General features: G+C 48.7%; 1 protein-coding gene across 1 annotated transcript in view; it reads left to right on the top strand.

Moving 5' to 3' along the window:
- Positions 1-23,792, top strand: part of LOC123745508 (putative transcription factor SPT20 homolog-like 2) — a 175,663-nt gene that overhangs the window by 16,026 nt on the left and 135,845 nt on the right. Inside the window, exons 7-9 of the mRNA XM_045726086.2 lie at positions 16,460-16,635; positions 18,052-18,150; positions 23,365-23,464. Of these exons, the coding sequence (XP_045582042.1) occupies positions 16,460-16,635; positions 18,052-18,150; positions 23,365-23,464 (375 nt within the window). The remainder of the gene's footprint in view (positions 1-16,459; positions 16,636-18,051; positions 18,151-23,364; positions 23,465-23,792) is intronic.

Genomic DNA, 23,792 nt, shown 5'->3' with positions numbered 1-23,792 from the left:
TGAGTACTCTTCCTTCTTCTGGTGGTTCCCCCTGCTAGGTCCCCGTGAGTGTGCACGTCCCATGGGTTCAGTTAAAAATAAAAAAAATAAATAAAATAAATAAATGTTTATTTAGGTAAGGTACATACATAAAGAGATTTTACAAAGTTTGTTGGCTTTATAGATAGAGCTAGTACATACAATGCCTAAAGCCACTATTACGCAGAGTGTTTCGGGCAGGAAAAACATTAATGACTAAAGCTTAATACTAATGGGTAAAAAGAATAAAATGTGTTGAGAACAAATAAAAATAGAGGTAAAAGAGGGGGGAACATGGCTGAAAAAGCAGCACAAATACAATTACAAATTATTACAGACAATTACATTCAAACAGCGTTGTTTTGAAAAAAAACAAAAAACATACATGAGTTGACAACAGAGGGGTAAGGTAGGTTACAGGGAATTTATTAGGTAGTGCTTCGTTTTTATCTTAAACTGGTTGAGAGAGGTACAGTCTTTAACATGGTCGGGAAGGTCATTCCATATTCTGGGTCCCTTGATTTGAAGAGCATTTCTAGTTTGATTAAGTCGTACTCTAGGAATATCAAAACTGTATTTATTTCTGGTGTGGTGCTCATGGGTTCTGTTACAACCTTCTATGAATCTTTTGAGGTCAGGATTGGCATTACAGTTCAGCGTTTTATATATGTATAATACACATGAGAGAATGTGCAGTGACTTAATATCTAACATATTCAGAGATTTGAGTAGGGGTACCGAGTGATGTCTGGGGCTAGAGTTGGATATTGTCCTAATAGCAGCTTTATGTTGAGTAATTAGAGGACGTAAATGATTTTGGGTAGTAGAACCCCAAGCACAAATACCATAGTTGAGATAAGGATAGATGAGGGAGTAATAGAGAGTCACCAGGGCAGGGCGGGATACAGTTCTTAGAATGTTGTTTGGTAGACTTGGGCGCCGGTTAGCAGTACCCTGCCTGGAATTACCTGGGCGTGAGTCCCCTGTTGGTAAACGCTCGGGACCCTGGGAAACCCCTGGGGGGCGCGTGGGTCCGATGGATGTGACCCCGGAGTACCCCCTCACTTTGTTCGAGTTCGAGGGTTGCTCTGTTCCCTTGTCTCAGGGTGACTCATTGTTTTGCCTCCGTCTGCTGCCTGTGGGGTCTGTGGTACCTTCGGCCCGGAGCCCTACGAGTTTTGTTGCTTGTTTGTGGCTTGATTACCCTGTCTTATGTTGACTATGTGGGAGCAAGCAGCACAGACGCTGCAAGTTAGGTTTCAGTGATGCAACACGCTAGGTCGTTTGCTCCCCGGGAGCTCCGGTGCCGCCTCGTTTTGGTTGGTGTGACGGGGCTTGGTGGTGTCGGACGCTTCGGTTTTGTTCCTTCCGTGTTCCCTGGTCTTCTACTGTTATGGTCCCCTCCCCCTTCCTCCCTACATCCAGATCCTTACCGTTTGTGGGTTCGGAGTCGTGTCGGGGTGGGGCTTTGCTGGTTTTGAGACTCGGGAGGTCTCGGGGATTTCTCCTTTCCTGGGTAGCGACGGGGGCATTCGAGCCTGTTCCTCCAGCCGTGTTGTATGAGTCTGCCAGTGGGCTCCCTTCCTTAGTATTTGTCCGGTTGCCCGGACTTTTTCTTGTGAGGCTGGGGCTTTGGGGGAACGGCTCAGCCCCGGGGTCTGCCTTGTGGGTTCTCGGGGCTGGTGAGAGGCTGAAGTTTGGACCCCTCCTGGCTTTTTCTACCTTTGGGCAGGGCTTGCGGTTATGAGGAGTGGGTTTTTTCTCCCCCTCCCATCTCCGTGCATGTTTTTGGGAGTCGACCCCTCCCTGGGATCGGTTCCTTGTCCCTTGGATCCGTCAGGTCCGATCTGTCGGTGGGTACGCTTCTCCACCCTTCATCTTGGGACGGGCCTTCACAGTCATGTTTCCCTCTTCTCGGGGATCTGCATGACTTTTGGTCTCGGGTGCGACTTAGCCTTCGTGCTTCACGTTTGCTTCTTTATGTTCTAGGAGGATTGGGAAAGTTTTGTTTTTTTCCATAGTCTTGGACCATCTGTCATCTTCCAGTCCTTTCTGGGGCTTGCTGATCCTTCTCCTAGCTTTTCATTTTTCGGTCCTGTTTCGTTCATTTGTGTTTGTCTCTTCTCTCCGTGCACTGTCCTGCACTGCACAGGGTTGCCAGATTGGGCTCCTTGTAGCCTAAATAGGATGCTGTGCTGTGTTTCTTTTCGCTCCTTCTGCTCTTTTCGACTACGGTTGGCGGCTGTCCTGTGTACTCTCATATGGGTTTCGGTCATTAACGACACTATTTTGTCTATTTTCTCGTCAGATTCGTGGTTTCTTTCTTCAGCTCGCGACTTCTGGCGACCCACGTCTGGCATCCCTGCTGCGGATGCGCAGTGATTGTTTGTTTTGATATGGGCGGTGTGCTCGTGAGCTGGGGTTTTGCATCCTTTTTCTCTCGGGTGCTTCACCTCTCGCTCTTCTCAATTCTTCAGTCCATGACCGGTAGCTCCTGGGAGTGTTCTGGATTGCTGCTATGGGGCGGACGTGGGGTTTTCCCTGCGTATGGGAAAATGACACGTTCGTGCCTACATTCTGCAGGTGAGTTTATGTGGTCTGTTCATCTGGGTTATTGGTTGCAAGGGGGGGTCATGGCCTCATTTTTCGTGGCCTTATCTGGGTCTCTCTTTCTCGCACGTCTTGCAGTGCCTGGCTTAGACCTTCCATATACATTGGATTCTCTGTACGGTAGTTACCTAGCTGTACTTCTCTATTTGTGTTACTTGAGTTGGGCTCTGGCTTTTTGGTCCCGTTTCTCACCTATCATTCGCTCATGTGCGGGTTTCTGGGCTTGCTGGGTTCTATCATATCTGCGCTTGAGGCTGTGTGTGGTGTCATCCTCTACCACATTGCTTCCTCATGCGTTCTGCTTGTCTACTACTGACACTGCCATACTTCTTTCCCATGTCTCTTTGGCTCATTTGGGCTCTCATTCCACCGGTGTTCCAAGCTGATATTAATAAAGTTTTCGACTGGGCATCAGAAAATAACATGATGTTTAACAGTGATAAATTCCAGGTACTCAGGTACGGTAAAAATGAGGACCTTAAACATAATACAGAGTACAAAACACAATCAAATGTACCCATAGTAGGAAAACAGCATGTAAAGGATTTGGGAATAATAATGTCTGACGACCTAACGTTTAAGGAGCATAACCAAGCAAATATTGCGACAGCCAGAAAAATGATAGGATGGATTACGAGAACTTTCAAATCCAGGGATCCCATCACAATGGTTGTACTCTTCAAGTCACTTGTGTTGTCCCGTCTTGAGTACTGCTCAGTACTCACTTCCCCCTTCAGAGCAGGAGAAATTGCTGAAATAGAGGGAATACAGAGAACATATACGGCACGCATAGACGCAATAAAGCACCTAAATTATTGGGATCGTCTCAAAGCCCTCAAAATGTACTCACTAGAAAGAAGACGAGAGAGATATCAAATAATATACACCTGGAAGATACTGGAGGGCCAAGTACCAAATCTACACAGTAAAATAACAACGTACTAGAGTGAACGACATGGAAGAAAATGTAGAATAGAACCAATGAAGAGCAGAGGTGCCATAGGCACAATCAGAGAACACTGTATAAACATCAGAGGTCCGCGGTTGTTCAACGTCCTCCCAGCAAGCATAAGAAATATTGCCGGAACAACCGTGGACATTTTCAAGAGGAAACTAGATTTATTCCTCCAAGGAGTGCCGGACCAACCGGGCTGTGGTGGGTATGTGGGCCTGCGGGCCGCTCCAAGCAACAGCCTGGTGGACCAAACTCTCACAAGTCGAGCCTGGCCTCGGGCCGGGCTTGGGGAGTAGAAGAACTCCCAGAACCCCATCAACCAGGTATCAACCAGGTGTCCCTTGGTGCATATGCCCCTGGGGTCCCGTAGTCGGTCTTTCTCCACCTTATCGCTTCCTTTGGGAATCTTTGTTGTGGTGATCATATCCTCGTTGCTCGTACTCCTTGGTTTGGGTACTTGTCTGTTGGCGTACCTTTGCACCTTTTTTTCTTTTCATCTTGTTTTGGGACGTGTCACACACCTGTGTTGTTGGTGTGGCTTGTTGCCGGCGGATGTTCCTTCTCCTTCTTTGCTGGCTTGGGTTTCCGGCTTTGCTGGCTCCGTGGTCGCACCCGAGATCTTCCCGCGGCTTCACCTCTTCCAAGGCTCAATTGGCCCGTGGCGGGGCCGGTTCGGTTCTGCCTCGAGTCTCTCGCCTTCTGTTGGTGGTCGGGTGGCTTTGTTGATGGTGTCCCACCTGCGTGCTTCTTCTTTGTGGCAGTGTGAGGTTTTTTGGTGGTCCTTCCTTTTCCTTCTGTCCCTTCTTCAGTAGCTGCATTTGTTGGTGTGGCCTTGTCCTTGTCTTGTGGAGGTTTGGGGCCGTCATCTTGCCCCATACTGTCACCTTGTATCGTGCGGCTCTGGCGAAGCCATTTCGGCTTGCTTTCGTTTTTAATGATAATTATGCGCCGTTTCGCAAGCTGTCTTGTGCATTGTTTCACCTCCGGCCTGCTCTTGCGCCGCCTGAGCCGTCCTGGTCGTTGGATAGTGCTCTTTTCTCCTCTGTTTGTTGTGGCCCCTTCGGTTCAGGATTGTTCTCCAAGGCTCCTTTTCTGTTGGTATTGGCCTCTGGGGCTTGGGTTGGGGAGCTTCAAGCTCTCCTCCGGCACTGGGGTTTCTGCTCTTTCTGTCTTCATGATGGTTTTGTTCGTCTGCAGCCATCTCCTTCTTTTCTGGCGAAGATTGGGACTGCTGCATTCTGGAGGGGTCCCTGGATTGTTGATGCTTGGTTGATGCTTGGTTGGTTAGGCAGGGGGTGCATCATGTTTTGTGTTCAGTGGCACGACTTGCGCGCCTCGGCCTCTGTGTCCGGGGACACGCTTTGGGTTGCTCCAGTTTCCCTTTCTTCCCTGTTTGTGGGTGCGGGGTCTCCCAGGTCATCCGCAGAGTTCTTAAGGCTAGCCAGCCTGCGGTCTGTCCACGTGCTCGTGACGTTCGTGCATTCACTGCACTTGCTGCCGTCTTTGGCACCATGTCCTGGACTGCCATTCGGGCACTGGGCTTTTGGCGATTGAACAGGGTTCCTGGCTGCTCGTTACCTCTTGCACGTCCCTAGGCCTAATCAGGCCTGTGTCGTTTAGGGTCGGCGGTTGCAGACAGTTGTCTCGACTTCAAGTTGTGGAGTGAGCAACGACCGCCTCCTGGGTACGTCCCTACGTTCTTCCACTGTGGGTAGTTAGCTCCAGGGAGCTGAAAGGGCTTCCCCCAGAAAACCACCGTTGATTGTAATGAAATGCCATTTTCTGGGTGAGACCTGGAGGCTTCCTGGCATCTCTCCCTCCCCCTGGTCGGCGTTTTTTTCGTGTGTTTTGACATCCAGCCTCAGAACTGACAGGTGGATAGCCAGTGTGAGGGGGGTCTTGGGCTCCTCCTTCCCACTCCCGAGGAGGGGGAAGCTGCTCAGACCGCGGCACGGCGATGTGTGACGTCATGCTCGTTTCTTTTAGGGGAGTTCTATCCACTTGTTCGGCTTTTGGTAGCAATAGTTTCACCAGAATAGGGGTTTGTTTTGGGATGCTTACCTTTCTGGATGCCTGACCCGGTCGATGGCAGACAGAAAGCTTCCAACCACACAGGGGTTTTTATAGGCCATTGCTTCCCATGCCTCTCTGAGGGGGGGTGGGGGCAGGTTATGGCTCGTGGTCCCCGGTAGGCCCTCAGAACTCCATACACATGACTGATGCCAAAGTCTGACATTATCATATCAGCCTAGAAAGCTCCGGGGAGCCTTCGGGTCTTATCCAGAAAATGGCGTTTCATCACATTCAATGTTGGTTTTTCCTCATTATTTTTTTTGTTTTTGCTCTAGATGGGATTCTCTCTTGTCTCTTCTTTCTTGGGGCTTGATACTGCATGGTTTTGGTACCCTACTGCTGGGCTCTTTGGGTTGGCTATACTGTATGTGATCTTGTGTCCTGTGGGGTGAATTTCCTGGCAGATGGTTTAAGTGCATTTAAGTACTCCACAAATGATTGACTCAAAAGCTAGATCAATCCCTCCTAGTTATGGTTGACCACCAATAGGTGGCAACACCTCTGGGAGCTCCCAGCTTCCACGTCGTCGTAATCTTAGTCCTGTCACTGATGTCCTGGAAAGCGGACCTCTTCGTGTCACTGGCTTTAGCTTGTCTCTCTTCTTTCAAATTAAGCATAGGCAACTCTTTGGATACTGTGGCAGTCATTTGTTTTCATGTCATTCCTGACTTTAGTTTTGTTTCATGGCCATGTTTTTAAAGCCTTACTTGTTGAGTGGATTTTATCTTCACCTCATAAATGGTAAATGATTGCCCTTCCCCAAGCACTCATTTCCAAATCACCAGTCTCCGTGGTGTAGTGGTAAGACACTTGCCTGGTGTTCCACGAGCACTTTGTCATGGGTTCGTATCCTGGCCGGGGAGGATTTACTGGGGGCAAATCCTTAACTGTAGCCTCTGTTTAACTCAACAGTAAAATGTGTACTTGGTTGTAATAACGATTCTTCGCGGCAGGGGATCGTATTCCAGGGACCATAGGATTAAGGACTTGCCCGAAACGCTACGCGTACTAGTGGCTCTACAAGAATGTAACAACTCTTGTTGTTACATCTCAAAAAAAAAAAAAAAAATAGCATTGTCCTTGCCTGACTGATTTCTGTGGTGGGTTGAGGAGTTTGCCAGTGAGAGGTTATAATACCAGTACTGTACTGTGTAGGGTTCCACACTTTGGTTAGTGCAAGTGTGTCTTATTCCTCTGCAAGACCATGTAGTTGGGGGGCATTTGAAGTTTTTACTCTGGGTTGCATTAGGGTTCACATGTCTATATGGCCTGCCATTGATGCTCATTGCAGCTGTGTTTATCTGGTTTGCATTTGGTGTTGGTTCTTACAGTGAGCATCAGTAGTGCCTTGATGTCCTGAGTGTTCTGCTTGGGTATTCCTTCAGACCTTGGTAATCCCTGCGGATCTTCAGCGTAGTTTATGGCTCCACCCGCTGAGTCTATACTCAATACTAGCAAGTTTGCTGGGTGTCCATTGGCCTTGCTACACTCCGATAATCATTCTTTCTGTTTCCACCACGCTGGCTGTTGGATCGTTGATACATTCGAATCCCGAGACCCTCGACAGTTGCACTCTTTGGGTCTATTTTATCTAAGTTTGCCTTAGAACAGGAGTTTAGTCAGGCAGCAGCCATTTTGCAGCCTCCTTTTGCTTGTGTTCATGGTTTATAGCTTGGTGCTTGAGTGGATGCCCCAGAGTTGGCTCTTATGATATTTAAGGACTTTGAGTTCGAAGGGTGTGAATTAATTCCACCTCTTCAAAGAATGGCCCCGCTTCCCCTTCCCCAGCTGGTTTGGTTCTTCCAGTGTATATGTTCTCCCCATCCCCTTGCTTCAGGCTCACAAACGTCTAAGGATTTTGGAATCAGGGCTGGGTCTAGCTTGGGGTGTACCTGGGCCACCTTCCGGGACTGCCCTATCCACTTGGACGGTGGAGACTGTAGAGCCATTCCTTTCTCTTGGGAGTTTTAGACCCTTCTATTTTTCAGGTGAGGGTTTGCTTTACTCTGATTTTTTACGGTGGCATGATGCCTTTCTGTCCCAAGAATCAGGCATGGCATCTAGCTCTGCTCCAGGGGTGGGTGATTTCTGGGGCTGGGGGGGGGGGGACTCCAAAGAGGGTCCTTCAACCCTTCCTGGTCTCAGATTCTGTCTGCTGAGGGCATTTCATTCAATGGGAGATTTTCTTATCCACCATTCGTGTTCAAGCTGGATTTCTGGAGGGAGTCCCGGAGACTCCCCGGAGCTATCCCAGGCTGATATGCTAATGTTAGACTTTGGCATCAGTCATGTGTTTGGAGTTCTTAGGCCTACCGGGGACCATGGCCAGAACCTGGCCCCCTCAGAGAGGCAAGGGGAGCAAAGGCCTTTAGAAACTCCCGTGTGGTTGGAAGCATTCTATGTCTGTCATCGACCGCATCAGGCACCCAGAAAGGTAAGTGCCCCAAAACAAAGCTCTATTCTGGTTAAAATTGCTACCAAAAGCCAAACTAGTGGATAGAACTCCCCAACTGAAAACGAGCAAACTAGTATGACGTCACATGTCATACTGAAGAGTACTTGAAGATTACAACCCTTGTAATGGGATCCCTGGATTTGAAAGTTCTCGTAATCCATCCTATCATTTTTCTGGCTGACGCAATATTTGCTTGGTTATGCTCCCTAAATGTTAGAACGTCAGACATCATTGTTCCCAAATCCTCGATATGCTGTTTTCCTACTATGGGCAGATTCGATTGTGTTTTGTACCCTGTATTATGTTTCAGATCCTCATTTTTGCCGTACCTGAGTACGTGAAATTTATCACTGTTAAACATCATGTTATTTTCTGCTGCCCAATCGAAAACTTTGTTGATATCTGCTTGTAATTTTTCAATGTCTTCAGCAGAGGTAATTTTCATGCTGATTTTTGTCATCTGCAAAGGATGACACGAAGCTATGACTTGTATTTTTGTCTATATCTGATATGAGAATAAGGAACAGTAGTGGTGCAAGGACTCTACCTTGAAGTACAGAGCTTTTAACTGCTCTTGGACTCGATTTTATTTGATTGACTGTTACTCTTTGTGTTCTGTTCGACAGGAAATTGAGTATCCAGCGTCCCACTTTACCAGTTATTCCCATTGACCTCATTTTGTGTGCTATCACCCCATGGTCACATTTGTCGAACGCCTTTGCAAAGTCTGTGTATACAACATCTGCATTTTGCTTTTCTTCTGAGCTGTGATTTTGTCATAGTGGTTGAGTAACTGTGACAGACAGGATCTGCCCGACTAAATCCATGTTGTCCTGGATTGTGTAGCTCATTATTTTCCATAAAACTAGAAATTTTATTCCTAATCACTCTTTCAAACACTTTTATTATGTGTGATGTTAGTGTAACTGGTCTATAATTTTTTGCCAAGGCATTACTACCCCCCCTTGTGCAGAGAAGCTATATCTGCAGATTTAAGTGCAGCTGGTATCTCCCCTGTATCCAGGCTCTTTCTCCATATTATGCTGAGTGCTCGCGCTATTGGTACTTTACATTTCTTTATGAATATTGAATTCCATGAGTCAGGCCCAGGAGCTGAGTGCATGGGCATATTGTCAGTTTCTCTTTCAAAGTCTTCTGAGTTCGTGTTAGTATCCGTTATATTATCTACAGCTTGAATGTCATTCATAAAGAAGCTGCTGGGTCATCAACTTTCTTGTTGTTTATTGGTGTGCTAAACATAGCCCCATACTGGCTTTCTCATTTTTTTGCCTCCGCCACACTGCCTGTTGGGTTGGTGATGCTTTCAACCCTGAGTCCTGTGAGTGGTGCTTCTTGCTAGTGACTCAATTTACTCAATCCTCTGATGATTCTATTCGGGTATAGGTGGCGCAAGCATTGCAAGCTAGGCTTCGTCTGTTGCAACGCGCTCAGTTAGTTGCTCACCCGGATGCCCCAGAAGCCCGCTTTGCTTTTCGAGACCCGGACTTAGGGGTGGGGGTCGCTTCGATTCTGGTTCAGTTCGCACCTCCTCGTCCTTCCCCTCCGGTTGGTCGTTCTGGTCCCCCCTCCCCCTACTTCTGGCCCCGAAACATCTATGGATTTCGGAGTCGGGGCAGGGGTTCTTTGATCCCGAAACTCGGGCAGCTTCGGGGAATGCCCCTTCCAGAGGTGGGGGGTGGGGCAGTGGAGGCTTTCGAGTCTTGTCTTCCGGCCGAAGCTTCTGGGTCTGACCAGTGGGCCCCCCTTCCTTCCGGCTTCTGCAGCTGCTCCGTCCTTGTCTAGTGGCCCTTTCGCGGTTTGCCCCATTGACTGGGCAATGGGGGGGAGGCTTGCACTATTCGCTTACGCCAGGTCCCACGATTCGTGGGCGTTTCGGGTCGTGTCTGTCGGCCTGCGGTAGCGTTGGATGCCACCAGGCTGGCAGGGCAGGTTTCTTTCCCTGCGCTCTGTCAGGGCATCTTGGAGTGGGTTCGCTTTGGCGTGGTCGAAACAATGACGTCCCTCAGATGAGTTTCCTGTCTGTTTCCAGTCCCAAAACGGGACTGCACGGACCTGAGGTTCATTCTGGACTTGTCCCATCTGAACCCCTGGGTTCATTGCCCCTCCTTTCGGATGACTACGCTGTCCCAGGTCCGGCTTCTGTTGGAGTCGGGCGTTTGGATGATGTCCCTGGGCCCCCAGGATGCTTATTGGCATGTTCCGATTCATCCGAGGTTCCGGGACTGGCTCGGTTTTGTTGTGGGGCATCGATGTTACTGCTTTCGTTGTCTCCCGTTCGGGTTGAACCTGTCACCTCGCGTGTTCACGCGCCTTATGCGGGTCATGGTGGCCTGTTTGCATCTCTTAGATGTTCGGGTGATGGCCTACTTTGACAACTGGCTGGTTTGGGCTCCCAGCCGGTTGGCTTGCTTGCTAGCCAGGGATTTGGTTCTTTCCCAGCTCGCCGGGTTTGGGTTCTTGGTGAACTGGAGGAAGTCCCATCTGGTTCCCTCTTAGGTTTGGTCTTGGCTGGGTCTCGTTTGGGACTTTCGGACTACTTCCTTGTCTCTCCCTCCGGAGTCTCTCCTGCGGCTATGGTCCTGCCTTCGTCTGTTTCTGGTGGGCTCTTGGGTCACCCGGCTGTTGCTCGAGAGTTTGTGCGGCAACCTGAACTTCGCGATGTTGGTCTACCCGCCGGGTCGGGTTTGGCTTCGTCGGCTGTTCTGGTTCCTTCGGGGTCATCTCTTCCGCCTCTCTTGCGATCACTGGGTTCGACCCCCGGGGGCCTTACGTTGGCTGCTGCATCGTCGGCTTCCTCTTTTCGTTTTTCGGGGTTCAGTGCCTTGGCGCTTACTTGAGCCCGCGCTTGATGTGTTCATGGATGCGTTGTCTCTTGGCTGGGGTTTTGTGACCAGTGCTCGCCAGGCCGGCCAGGGGCGTTGGGTTCCGTCCTTCTGTCGAGCTCACAGCACGGTGCGGGAGTTCATGGTGGTGTGGTTTGCTCTTCGGAGGATTTGGGTCGCCTGTGGGTTGACGATTCGGCTCTATTCGGACTCCTCCCCGGTGGTTCATTGGCTGAACCGCGGGGGTTCGATGCGGTCCGTGGCTCTTTGGGGTTAGTCGCTTCGGGTGACTCGTCTGCTGAGTTCTCGGGGTTTGGCTCTCCTGGTGCTTCACGTACAGGGAGTGTCGAATGTCTTGGCCAACGGCCTATCTCGCTTCATTCCCCTCTCCACGGAGTGGACGGTTGACAACGCTTCCTTCCGTTGGCTTTGCCGGACGATTGGGCGTCCCGAGGTGGAGCTCTTCGCGTCAGTGTGGTCGAGGTGCCTTTCCGTGTATGCAGCGCCCTTCCCCTATCGCGAGGCCGTCGGGGTCTATGCCTTTCGGCTGGAGTTGGGGGTTCCTGTACCTCTTTTCCCCGGTTCAGCTGTTGCTCCAGGTCCTGACTTGCTTGGAGTCTTACCAGGGGAGAGTTGTCCTTCTGGCCCCTTGGTGGCCGGCCCAGCCTTGGTTTCAAGTGCCGCTTGCTTGGTGTCCAAACCCGAGGGTTTTCCCGCGGCTCTGCCTCTATCAACAGATCGGTCCGGTACGTTGCGTGGCTGGTTCGATCTTCTCCTCTAGTCTTTGCGTATGGTTTTTTGACTCGAGTCTATCATCATCTCTATGGTGGTCAGGTGGCTTCTTTGTTGGTGTCCCACCTGCGGACTTCTTCTCGGCGGCAGTATGAAGTTTCCTGGCGGTCCTTCCGTTTCTTCTTGCATCTTCGTCGTTTTGGTTCGTTGTCAGTTAGGGTGGTCTTGTCCTTTCTCTCTTGGTTGTTTCAGGACCATCATCTTATGCCTAACAGTGTTGCCTCGTATCATGCGGCGCTGGCGGAGCCGCTTCAGTTTGCTTTCGGTATCGATGTTACGTCTGCTCCGTTTCGCAAGCTGTCTTGTGCGTTGTTTCACCTCCGGCCTGCTCATGCGTCGCCTGAGCTGTCCTGGTCTTTGAACAGAGTGCTCGCTTTCCTCTCGTCTCCTCATATCGTCGTGGCCCCTTCAGTCCAGGATTGTTTCTCCAAGACTCTTTTCCTGTTGGCATTGGCCTCTGGGGGTTGGGTCGGGGAACTTCATGCTCTCCTCTGGCGCAGGGGTTTCTGTTCTTTCAGTTGTGGCGATCGTTCACCTGCAGCCATCTCCTTCTTATCTGGTGTAGAATGAGACTGCTGCATTCAGGAGGGGTCTGTGGGTGGTTGATGCTTGGTTGGTACGGCCGGGGGTGCATCATACTTTGTGTCCGGTTGCGGCGCTTCGCAGTTATTTGCGCACCACAGCGTCTGTGTCCGGGGACCCGCTTTGGGTTGATCCGGTCTCCCTTCTTCCCTGTTCGCGGGTTTGGGTCTCCCTTCTTCTCTGTTCGCGAGTTTGGGTCGCCCAGGTCGTCCACAGGGCTATCAAATTTAGCCAGCCTGTGGTCTATTCCTGTGCCCATGACGTCCGTAAGTTCGTGACTCTTGCTGCCGTCTTTGGGAACATTTCTTGGTCTGATATTCGGGTGCGGGGTTTTTGGCGGTCAAACATTGTCCTAGCTGCTCGTTACCTCATGACTGTTCCTGGGCTCCGTCGGGCCTGTGTTGTTTTGGGTCGGCGGTTGCAGCCAGTTGTCTCGACTTCAAGTTGAGGAGTGAGCGACGACTGCCTCCCGGGTAAGTTCCTATTTTCCGTCTGTGGGTAATTAGCTCCGGGTAGCTGATGGGGCTTCCCCCCAGAATACCAGCGTTGAATGTAATGAAACGCCATTTCCTGGGCGAGTCCTGGAGGCTCCTCGGCATCCCTCCCTCCCTCCCTCCCTCCAGTCGGCGGTTTTCGTGTTTTTGACATCCAGCCTCAGAAGTGAGGTGTGGGTAGTCAGCATGAGGGGTCTGGGGCTCCCCCTTCCCCCTCCCGGGGAGGGGGGAGTTGCATAGACAGGTTTTTAATTGATGGGCAACGTGTGACGTCATATTAGTTTGCTTGTTTTCTGTTGGGGAGTTCTATCCACTAGTTCGGCTCTTGGTAGCAATTTTAACCAGAATAGGGGTTTGTTTTGGGGCGCTTACCTCTCTGGGTGCCTGATCTGGTTGATGGCAGACAGAGAATGCTTCCAACCACATGGGGGTTTCTATAGGCCATTGCTCCCCTTGCCTCTCTGAGGGGGCCAGGTTCTGGCCGTGGTCCCCGGTAGGCCTAAGAACTCCATACACATGACTGATGCAAAAGTCTGACATTAGCATATTAGCCTGGGATAGGTCCGGGGAGCCTCCGAGACTCACGCAGAAAATGGAGTTTCATTACATTCAACGCTGGTTTTTTCGGCTGGTCCTTCGCAGGTGTTCTTCCATGTTCCCTTACGTTCTGAGGACACATCTTATTTCCAGAGGTTTCCATTGTCGTGCTTTGTGCCGTCTTCTGCTTGGTATCCTGCAGGATCAGGACCTCACTTCCCTTGTGGACCTGGCCTCCTTCTAGTGCTGGTTTGCTTCTGATTATTGGCTATGGTATGAGGGGTCCTCGAATACTGACAACTCTATCTTTTCCCTGGGGACTTTTGCATGGCTTTTACCGAAACTGGGTACTTGAGTAGTGAATTTCGTCACTCAGATGTTCTTGAGTGGTGCTTCCTTTTTTCTGCTTGAACTCCGCTTGTTTGCTCGAGTTCTCCAGAAGGACATGAGCAGATAGCAGCTCCATATCCAGCTGCCTTTAGTCTCTGGAACCCTCAGTGCAGAGGATCACAGGGTTCATGTTTATTTGGCAGCCATTTTGCATGTCTGGGCATTTGTTGAGCCATTTTCTAATCAGCTCCATTTTGGCCTGGTTGTTCTGGTGACTGTGCCTGGTGTTGCTTCCTTTTTGCTTCGGCAGCTCTGCTCAAGTTACTCGTTGGTCCTTAATCCTTTTGTCTGTCTTAATCCTCCCCTCTTTACCTCTTCTTTTCCACAAGGATACTGTTTCTTGATCCTATTGGTTGCTGCTGCTGCTCTCCAGCTCCTCAGTATGGCTCGTTTTGCAGAAGGGTTCTGTCCCTCCTGCTTGGAGGCAGCCCTCTGGGGTCGGGGCCTTGCTGGCTGCTGGTTGGGGTTAGGCCTCTGGGAGACTTTGATTCCCAGGCCCTTGCACTTCCTCGGGCTGGAGCTCCTTCTAGTTGTTGTTGTTGTTATGCAGTAGAGTAGGGTGCCTCTGCTCAGGGATGTTCATGCCAGCCCCTCCATGGTTTACCCCGTTGACTGGCCAATTTCTAGTATAAAGTTATTGGTCCTTCCATGTTGTTTCCCAGGGTCTCCAGTGGAAATGGCCCCCTGCTTCTTCCCCTCTTTTAGTGTCAGGGGTGTTGGGTTAGAAGCCCTTCCCTCGGCTCCATGTGGTCATTGCAATGTACAGTACAGTACTTGTATTTAAGTGTAATAGAGTTAACCTTCTCTCTTTGGTGGATATCCTAGTTTTCCTGGTTCCCAAGTAGGAATCAACAGACTTACAGTACATTCTTGATCACTTGGCATTGAAGAATTCATTCCCTGTTTGGCCTTCTACATTGCCATTTTATCTCAAGTGTTGCAGGCGGATTCCAGGATGGTGTCCCTGGACTTTAAGGACACTTACTGACATGTTCCTTTTCACCTGAGGTTGCTGCCCTGATTAGGAGTGTCTTGTGGGGCATCAGGCTTACTGCTTTAAGGTTCTTCCTTTCTGCTTGACCCTAGCTTCTTGGATTTTTACGAGGTTAACTCGGATAGCTGTGATCCGGCTACATCACTGGCTGTCCAAGGATCTGGTTCTTGCCCAGCTTGCCAGGTATGGGGGTTCTGGTGAACTAGTGGAAGTCTCAGCTGATTCTGTTCTAGGCCCAACATTTGGTCCTTTGTTCCAAGCCGTGTATTTCTTAGGTTCTTGGCAATGTCATCAAAGCTAGCAATCCTGCAGTCTACTCTCGGGCCCATGATGTTCATAAGTATACAGCATGAACTGCTGTTTTCTCTAACTTGTTGTGAGCTAATATTTTGGCTCAAGGATTTTGGAGGCCTAACAAGGAATTGGCAGCCTGGTATTTGGTTAATGTTCCTGGACCCAGCTGATCTTGTATGGTGCTGCGCTACGGTTTCCCTGTCCATGATCTTCTCTTCAGAATAGTACCTTTGTCTCCTCCTCCCTGGTAAGTCCCTTGTTTTCCTGTTTTTTTGTGGTTAGTTTCAGTGAGCCACTGAGGTGCTCTTCCTTGAAAACTAGCACTGAATGTAATGAAATGCCTCTTTCTGGTGATTATGTTCATCTTTCATTATTGAAGATGACCATGACTTCAGTATATGGGTAGAAGTCATGACTTGCACTTAACTTAGATTAAAGTGAGGGAGTTTTGCGTAAATCATTAGCTTTGCTCTCTCGTCCCAGCCTATTTGTGTCCAGCAGCAAGACAAGTCAAGACGGCAGGAGATAGGTTATGATGCAGTGGATGGCCAGCAGTGTCCTACATCTCTCACTGCACCCCTAGTTGAGCATCCAACGCTTTGCTGCATCCGCCTCTTGCCCACTGAACTATTCTGGTGGTTTCCTCCTCGTAGTCTGAGGGGTCCAGTCTTCGCATGTGCAGGTAGACAAGCCTTAATTCACTGAGGGCCTCAAACCTTCAGCTAACCTCACCTAGTTTTGCCCACCAGTCGAAGTGACTTACCGGGCTGTGGCCGCCTTTACATGTAAACAGCTACTAGGAACGACAGGTGAAAGTTGAGTGCAGGTGGGGACTAAAGCGGACAAACCATCCGAAGGTGTGACTGTTCTCAGTCAGAGGTACTACCCCTCACTGACACCCCCAGACATCCCCTCTTTCTGGTAGAGCCCAAGTGGCTCCCTGATTTGTCATTACCTGGTTCATTATCCATCAACTCCTGACTGACCTTGGAGCATGCTGTAGGCTGAGGGCTCCAGGCCGCCTTGTGGCAGCCATCGCTACTAATGGGATCGAACTAGTTTCATGTTAACCAATTGTTTGGAATAAATCATTTTCAGGGCCATTGGCCATTTTGATACTTCATTTTCTATGAAAATTGCAGTTGTATGTAAAGCTTCGCTGACTTTTGTATGCTTTCCTGATGAGGGTGAAGTTAATAATGGCCTGCTCTCTGCATCTCAGTGAGGGGCCAGTTTGTGGTCCTGGTTTCGGTAGACTAAACAGGACTCCTGTGACTGATGTGACTTAGCATTGGAGTGCCGTCTCTGTGAGATTGCTTCAAGGGAGCCACCAGGACTCTACCAGAAAGAGGCATTTCAGTACATTCAATTATTTATTTTTACTATACTAAATAAATGTAATTACAATATTTGTATTTGCAGCTTATTCCAATGTCATTGGATGATGGTCCGGAGCTGAGTGTTCCTGATAACATCGATGTTCCCAAGGTTGCTCGAACATATGAGCGACCTAATTATACAACCGACAACTCCCTGGTGTTCATCGAAGAGCTAGTACTGGAAACAGAACGTGGCCAAGGAAGGATATACCATACTAAGTATGTGGCATATCTCTAAATGGCTATTACTGAAGATAATGCATACAGTATTCTCTAACATAAATTATACAGTGATGTCTTCTTTCAAAGAGGGCTGGGGCCTCTTTCATTAGATGGGGGTTTTCCTGTGATAACACCTTATTTCTGTGAGGGCTCCCATGGTGTCTTCTTGGTGCTGGCTGCCAGGATAGCTCTATGTGAGGGGCTCCCATGGTGTCTTCCCGGTGCTGGCTGCCGGGATAGCTCTATGTGAGGGCTACCATGGTGTCTTCCTGGTGCTGGCTGCCAGGATAGCTCTATGTGAGGGCTCCCATGGTGTCTTCCTGGTGCTGGCTGCCGGGATAGCTCTATGTGAGGGCTCCCATGGTGTCTTCCTGGTGCTGGCTGCCGGGATAGCTCTATGTGAGGGCTCCCATGGTGTCTTCCTGGTGCTGGCTGCCAGGATAGCTCTATGTGAGGGCTTCCTTAGTGTCTTCTTGGTGCTGGCTGCCAGGATAGCTCTATGTCAGGGCTACCATGGTGTCTTCCTGGTGCTGGCTGCCAGGATAGCTCTATGTGAGGGCTCCCATGGTGTCTTCCTGGTGCTGGCTGCCAGGATAGCTCTATGTGAGGGCTACCATGGTGTCTTCCTGGTGCTGGCTGCCAGGATAGCTCTATGTGAGGGCTCCCATGGTCTTCCTGGTGCTGGCTGCCAGGATAGCTCTATGTGAGGGCTACCATGGTGTCTTCCCGGTGCTGGCTGCCAGGATAGCTCTACGCAAATTAACAAATCTGCAAAAAAACTGAAAATCACTGTTGTTAAAATTTTAGTGGTTGTTAGCATGGCTGCTGTGCACATTGTCACTGGAAGATAATATTCCAAACATGGTCTGAAATCTTTTTACTAAGGTTGTGGAGGGAAACAAAGGGACTCAGGATTTTGTAAAAAATGACAAACAATTGACAGTGTCAATTTAGTGTCAAATTCTATCCTCCTTTAATGGGGGTGAAGCTTTTGAATAAAATGGAGCTCCTTTAATCATCTCCAGATGATTGTGGCATATGGGCCTCATCTGCTTGAGAGGCATTGTAGCAGTGTAAGTGTTAAAGGAGAGAAGAAACAGATATCATCACTACCTTGAGGTGGCTACCTTGAGGTGCTTCCGGGGCTTAGTGTCCCCGCGGCCCGGTCGTCGACCAGGCCTCCTGCTATATATACTTTGTTTCCAGAATTTACAAAACTAAAAACATGTTAATTTGAATTATATCAATTTAGACCTTTAATCTTCATTGCATTATCCGAAGGTACAAATAATTATTTACAAATAATTGACTAACACACCCACTAGTTAAGTTGGTATTAACTGAATTAGCATAATAAAAAATGTTGTAATGAAGCAGCTTCTTTGTACTAAGTAGTTCTTATTATTCTTGCAGGTTGACTATTTCTCAACGAAAGACCGACGAAGTGTACTTTGGTGAGCTGTATGTTGATCGTGATTATCAAGAAGGCAGACAAAATGGATCTACATGCAAGTATGTATTGGTAAACAGACTTTATATCTCTCACTTCTTTTATAGTATTATAGAGTATCTTTCTGCCCGAAACACTGCGCGTACTAGTGACTTTACAAGATTGTAATTACTATACTATGTATCCTCACAATCCCAATGTACCTTCTTGTATATATATAAATAAATAAATAAAGTATAGATATGCTGAAATAAGAGGAAAATGATAGTGTGCAAGTCAAAGTTTATAATTAAACATAATTACTGCATAAAGAAAATTTCATTAATGAATCAACACACACACACACACACATGTATTCTCAATTTGTAAAAAGGTAACAGAAAAGACCCATTGAGCTATAGACTGATAACGTCTTTAGACCTTTGGAGCCTGGCATGGCTTTTGCCATATCAGAATGCTTGAACAATGTGAAGTGAGTTTGGTCTTTCAAGCTTTCTGTAGGTTTTGAACGGTGATTCCCTGTAACTAGCTCGCTTAGATAGTCATATCAACCTTAAGCGTCCATCATGGCCTACTTTGGAATCCAGGGGCCAGATTCACAAAGCAATTACGCAAGCACTTACGAACCTGAACATCTTTTCTCAATCTTTGGCGGCTTTGTTTACAATTACTAAACAGTTAATGAGCTCCAAAGCACTAGAAGGCTGTTTATAACAATAACAACAGTTGATTGAGAAGGTTTCATACTTGTAAACTGTTTAATAAATGTAAACAAAGGTGTCAAATATTGTCGAAAGATGTACACGTTCATAAGTACTTGTGTAACTGCTTTGTGAATCTGGCCCCAGAGTCAGAACTTACACTTCTTCACAGAGGCTCAGGGAGCAGAGGATTATTATGATCTCCCACACCAAAGAAACATTAAAAAATAAGCATAGGAAAACAAACAACTTCATGCTTCACAGAAAGAAAAGAAATTTAAATTGAAATAAGTTTATTAAGATAAAATACACACAAAGGAATGAGGTAGCTCAAGCTGTTCTCACCCTGTTCAGTACAACGTGTTCATACATATATACAGTATATAGACACATCACAAACAATAAACATATTACCGAACATTCTGAGAGGTAAAAGAAAAGAAATGAAGCAACAAATGACTTCACAAATGATTCTGAATATTTGTTATATTCAGAAGAGATGTCAGGTTTTCCCTAGTCTCACCAGTAACTCTGGCTCCCCCCATGTAAACAGAGCCCAATCTGAAGGTGAAGCACACTTTGGCACACCTGGAAGTGGAGGGATTTGAGGGACCAGGAACCATTAAGGTCCAACCAGAAAGAAACATTTCAATACATTCAATGCTTGTTTTCTAGAAGGGCCAAATAGCACCTTCCTGAAGCCAACCACCAACAGAGAAGGAAGAAACAGGATTTACCAGGGAGGAGGAGAGCAAAGATATGTATCTTTGTAATTTGTAAGAATATGCTCGTTGTAAGAGCTGGATAGATGGCATGCAGGTAGTTTCATTACATTCAACCAGCATTGAATGTAATGAAACACCAATTTCTTGGTGAGCCAAAAAGTGTCCGCCACTAAAGCCTCGCAGACGATGAATGACACCATGTAAAGAGGCAGACGCCGAGACCAGGTGGACCTGAAGAGGTCCACATCCAGGCCCCCATACATTTGGCAAATCCAGCAAAGAAAAGGGCATCAATGGTCTACTCTGTGGAAAGGGGAATGAAGCAAGACAGACAGTTGGCCAGAATGGAGGACACTCCATGTATGTGAACTGTGTGGAGAATCAAACCCTGAAAATTCAGCAGAAGAGATATCCAAAGCGACCAGTTCCAAAGAGGCACAAGCCAAAGATCCCCCCCCCTTCCCCAGATGAGACAATGAATCACCAAGGAACAGTCTGAATGTAGCTGGATCATCAAGCCCCGAGAAATGTGAACCCTCCACAGCACCTGCTACACTGCACAGAACTGCACTGTGCTGCGAGTCCAACGATGGGACGGATGTCAACAACCTGGGCCACACTGGTGAGCACTGGTTATAACGCCCCAACCTACAGCCGAGGCCTCCTCGGCATTGTAGATTTGGACATTGTACATTGTCCAAACATTGAGCAAAGGGAAGAAAGGCGCCATGTCACTGAACCCTGAATCGAAGAAGAAACCAGTGATGCAGCAACCAGAGAAGGGACACCAGGGGGGTGGATCCAGCGATCGTGAGAGGGGCTGACCCTAATATACCAGAGCAGCCTCCAGAGCCAAACCCTGCCTGACAGGTAACACAGAAGGGCAAACCCGGTGACCCAGCAGACTTGCCTGGGAGCCCCCACTAACCAGTTGTTGAGGTAGGCCAAGACCCCAAAGACCAAGCAGATGAAGACGGGCCACCACGACCTGAGTCTATGCTTAAAAACGTGAGGTACCAGATTCAAAATGGAAGAGCCCGAAAGCAGAAAGCCTGTCGCCCTACTATGAAACCGATCCAAACCCTGAAACCTAGATGTATGGAAACATGCCAGTAGGTGTCCATGAGGTTTAGGGAAATTATCCAAGAGCCCAATTCGAGAATGAGCCGGTCCAGGAACAACTTACTCAAAAAGAGCGGCGAGGAAGCAACCGGTTCAGACGAGACTAGTCCAAAATGTGCCAGAGATCCGCACAGTCCAATTATGGGACTGGACCAGGCAGAAAACCCACAAAAGAGACGAGATAATTTTGACTTCACCCAAGTGTAGTCGAAAGATGACATGACAGATGGAAGGAGAAGAGGCTTGCCCAAAGTTATAATGATGTTAGAATTGAGACCTGATGTTATAATGGAAGGGGCCTCCCCTTCCAAACAGTAACACCTCTCCTCCCTTCCCCCCTCCCTTCTCATCGTCTTCCATATGCCAACAAGACACATCAATAAAGTTAAGATAAACATATTGTGTTGTAGCTAGAAAAAAAAAAGTTGTATTCAGTATAAAATGTATTTTTAAGTTAATATTTTTGGAGGTGTAGAATGGATTAATTCAATTTACATTATTTCTTATGGAAAAATTCGTTTCAACTTTCGAATTTTCGACTTACGACCCGTCTCTGGGAACGGATTAAATTCGTAAGTTGGGGCCCCACTGTACTTTGGTTTCTGTGAACCTTGCATTTGTGTGTTGCTTTGTGTACTTTCTGGATGTTTTCTTGGTGAGAGTGATCATAACAATCCCAGGTCCCTGTGCCTCTGTGAGGGAGCCAGGTTGTGGTCCCTGGTGGTCCATGTGAGGGAGCCAGGTTGTGGTCCCTGGTGGTCCACATGAGGGAGCCAGGTTGTGGTCCCTGGTGGACCATGTGAGGGAGCCAGGTTGTGGTCCCTGGTGGACCATGTCAGGGAACCAGGTTCCGGTCCCTGGTGGACCATGTGAGGGAACCAGGTTCCGGTCCCTGGTGGACCATGTGAGGGAGCCAGGTTGTGGTCCCTGGTGGACCATGTCAGGGAACCAGGTTCCGGTCCCTGGTGGACCATGTGAGGGAACCAGGTTCCGGTCCCTGGTGGACCATGTGAGGGAGCCAGGTTGTGGTCCCTGGTGGACCATGTCAGGGAACCAGGTTCCGGTCCCTGGTGGACCATGTGAGGGAACCAGGTTGTGGTCCCTGGTGGACCATGTGAGGGAACCAGGTTGTGGTCCCTGGTGGACCATGTGAGGGAACCAGGTTCCGGTCCCTGGTGGACCATGTGAGGGAACCAGGTTGTGGTCCCTGGTGGACCATGTGAGGGAACCAGGTTCCGGTCCCTGGTGGACCATGTGAAGGAACCAGGTTGTGGTCCCTGGTGGACCATGTGAGGGAACCAGGTTGTGGTCCCTGGTGGTCCATGTGAGGGAGCCAGGTTGTGGTCCCTGGTGGTCCATGTGAGGGAGCCAGGTTGTGGTCCCTGGTGGACCATGTGAGGGAGCCAGGTTGTGGTCCCTGGTGGTCCATGTGAGGGAGCCAGGTTGTGGTCCCTGGTGGTCCATGTGAGGGAGCCAGGTTGTGGTCCCTGGTGGTCCATGTGAGGGAGCCAGGTTGTGGTCCCTGGTGGTCCATGTGAGGGAGCCAGGTTGTGGTCCCTGGTGGTCCATGTGAGGGAGCCAGGTTGTGGTCCCTGGTGGACCATGTGAGGGAGCCAGGTTGTGGTCCCTGGTGGACCATGTGAGGGAGCCAGGTTGTGGTCCCTGGTGGTCCATGTGAGGGAGCCAGGTTCTGGTCCCTGGTGGACCATGTGAGGGAGCCAGGTTGTGGTCCCTGGTGGACCATGTAAGGGAGCCAGGTTCTGGTCCCTGGTGGACCATGTCAGGGAGCCAGGTTCTGGTCCTTGGTGGTCCATGTGAGGGAGCCAGTTTGTGGTCCCTGGTGGACCATGTGAGGGAGCCAGTTTGTGGTCCCTGGTGGACCATGTCAGGGAGCCAGGTTCTGGTCCCTGGTGGACCATGTGAGGGAGCCAGGTTGTGGTCCCTGGTGGCCCACATGAGGGAGCCAGGTTGTGGTCCCTGGTGGACCATGTGAGGGAGCCAGGTTGTGGTCCCTGGTGGACCATGTGAGGGAGCCAGGTTCTGGTCCCTGGTGGACCATGTCAGGGAGCCAGGTTGTGGTCCCTGGTGGACCATGTCAGGGAGCCAGGTTCTGGTCCTTGGTGGTCCATGTGAGGGAGCCAGTTTGTGGTCCCTGGTGGACCATGTCAGGGAGCCAGGTTCTGGTCCCTGGTGGACCATGTCAGGGAGCCAGGTTGTGGTCCCTGGTGGTCCATGTGAGGGAGCCAGTTTGTGGTCCCTCATGGCCGCTGAGGCCGTACCAGAGTCATTTGATTACATTCAGTGGTGTTTGTTATATTCATTGACTTCTTTGAAGAATTAGAAATAAATACTGCAAGATGTTCACAATTTTCAAGGATAACGTGAGCATGTCAATAACCTAATGTGATCGTCTTAGTCATGTGATCATTTGCATTCCCCAAGATATAAAAAAAGTCACTATGTGCCCAGATACATAACTTGGACGTTACAGTATTATTCAATTCTGGTTATCACTAAATATGGCAAAACTTTGCTTTGCAAATCTTACAATAAAGTAATTTTCCAGAATTTGTGTGCCAGTACCACCACCTTTCTCACTCCTTTGATATCACAGGGAAATATTGGTATTGTGTATGTAGTTAATATTTTATTTGTGAAGTAGTGCTTTAGTTTGGAATCTTAATATTCATTGTAAAAATAAGATGTTAATAAGAGTTACATTTTGCAGGTTTCAGTTAGGTACACAGCAGCAAGTGTGCCGCTACATTCAACAGTTTAAGGAGATATTCACCGAGGACTGGCGGAAGAGTGTCAAAATTACACATAGGGTATGCAACGTGTAAATCGTCATCTTTTAAGTTAATTTTCAAGAATATTTTAAGGAACAATGATTATTTTCTTAGATATACATATATCAGGTTAATATCCTAAAACTAATCCAGATTTGGGAATAATCAATATTTATAAATTTTTTAATATGAAATATTATAATGAAGTTACCTGAGGTTCCCTGAAGTTAGTACAATATCTCCACCTAGTAGGTGCCATCAGTCACGGAGTTCTCGGGCCTACCAGGGACACCGCACCAGAACCTGGTCCCCTCACAGAGGTGCAGGAAGCTGTGGCATTTATATATTAGCCACTGTGCTGCGTCAG

The sequence above is a fragment of the Procambarus clarkii genome, chromosome 71 (genome assembly GCF_040958095.1).
Source record: "Procambarus clarkii isolate CNS0578487 chromosome 71, FALCON_Pclarkii_2.0, whole genome shotgun sequence".
Taxonomy (NCBI): domain Eukaryota; kingdom Metazoa; phylum Arthropoda; class Malacostraca; order Decapoda; family Cambaridae; genus Procambarus; species Procambarus clarkii.
This window is presented reverse-complemented; position numbering and strand designations above follow the sequence as displayed.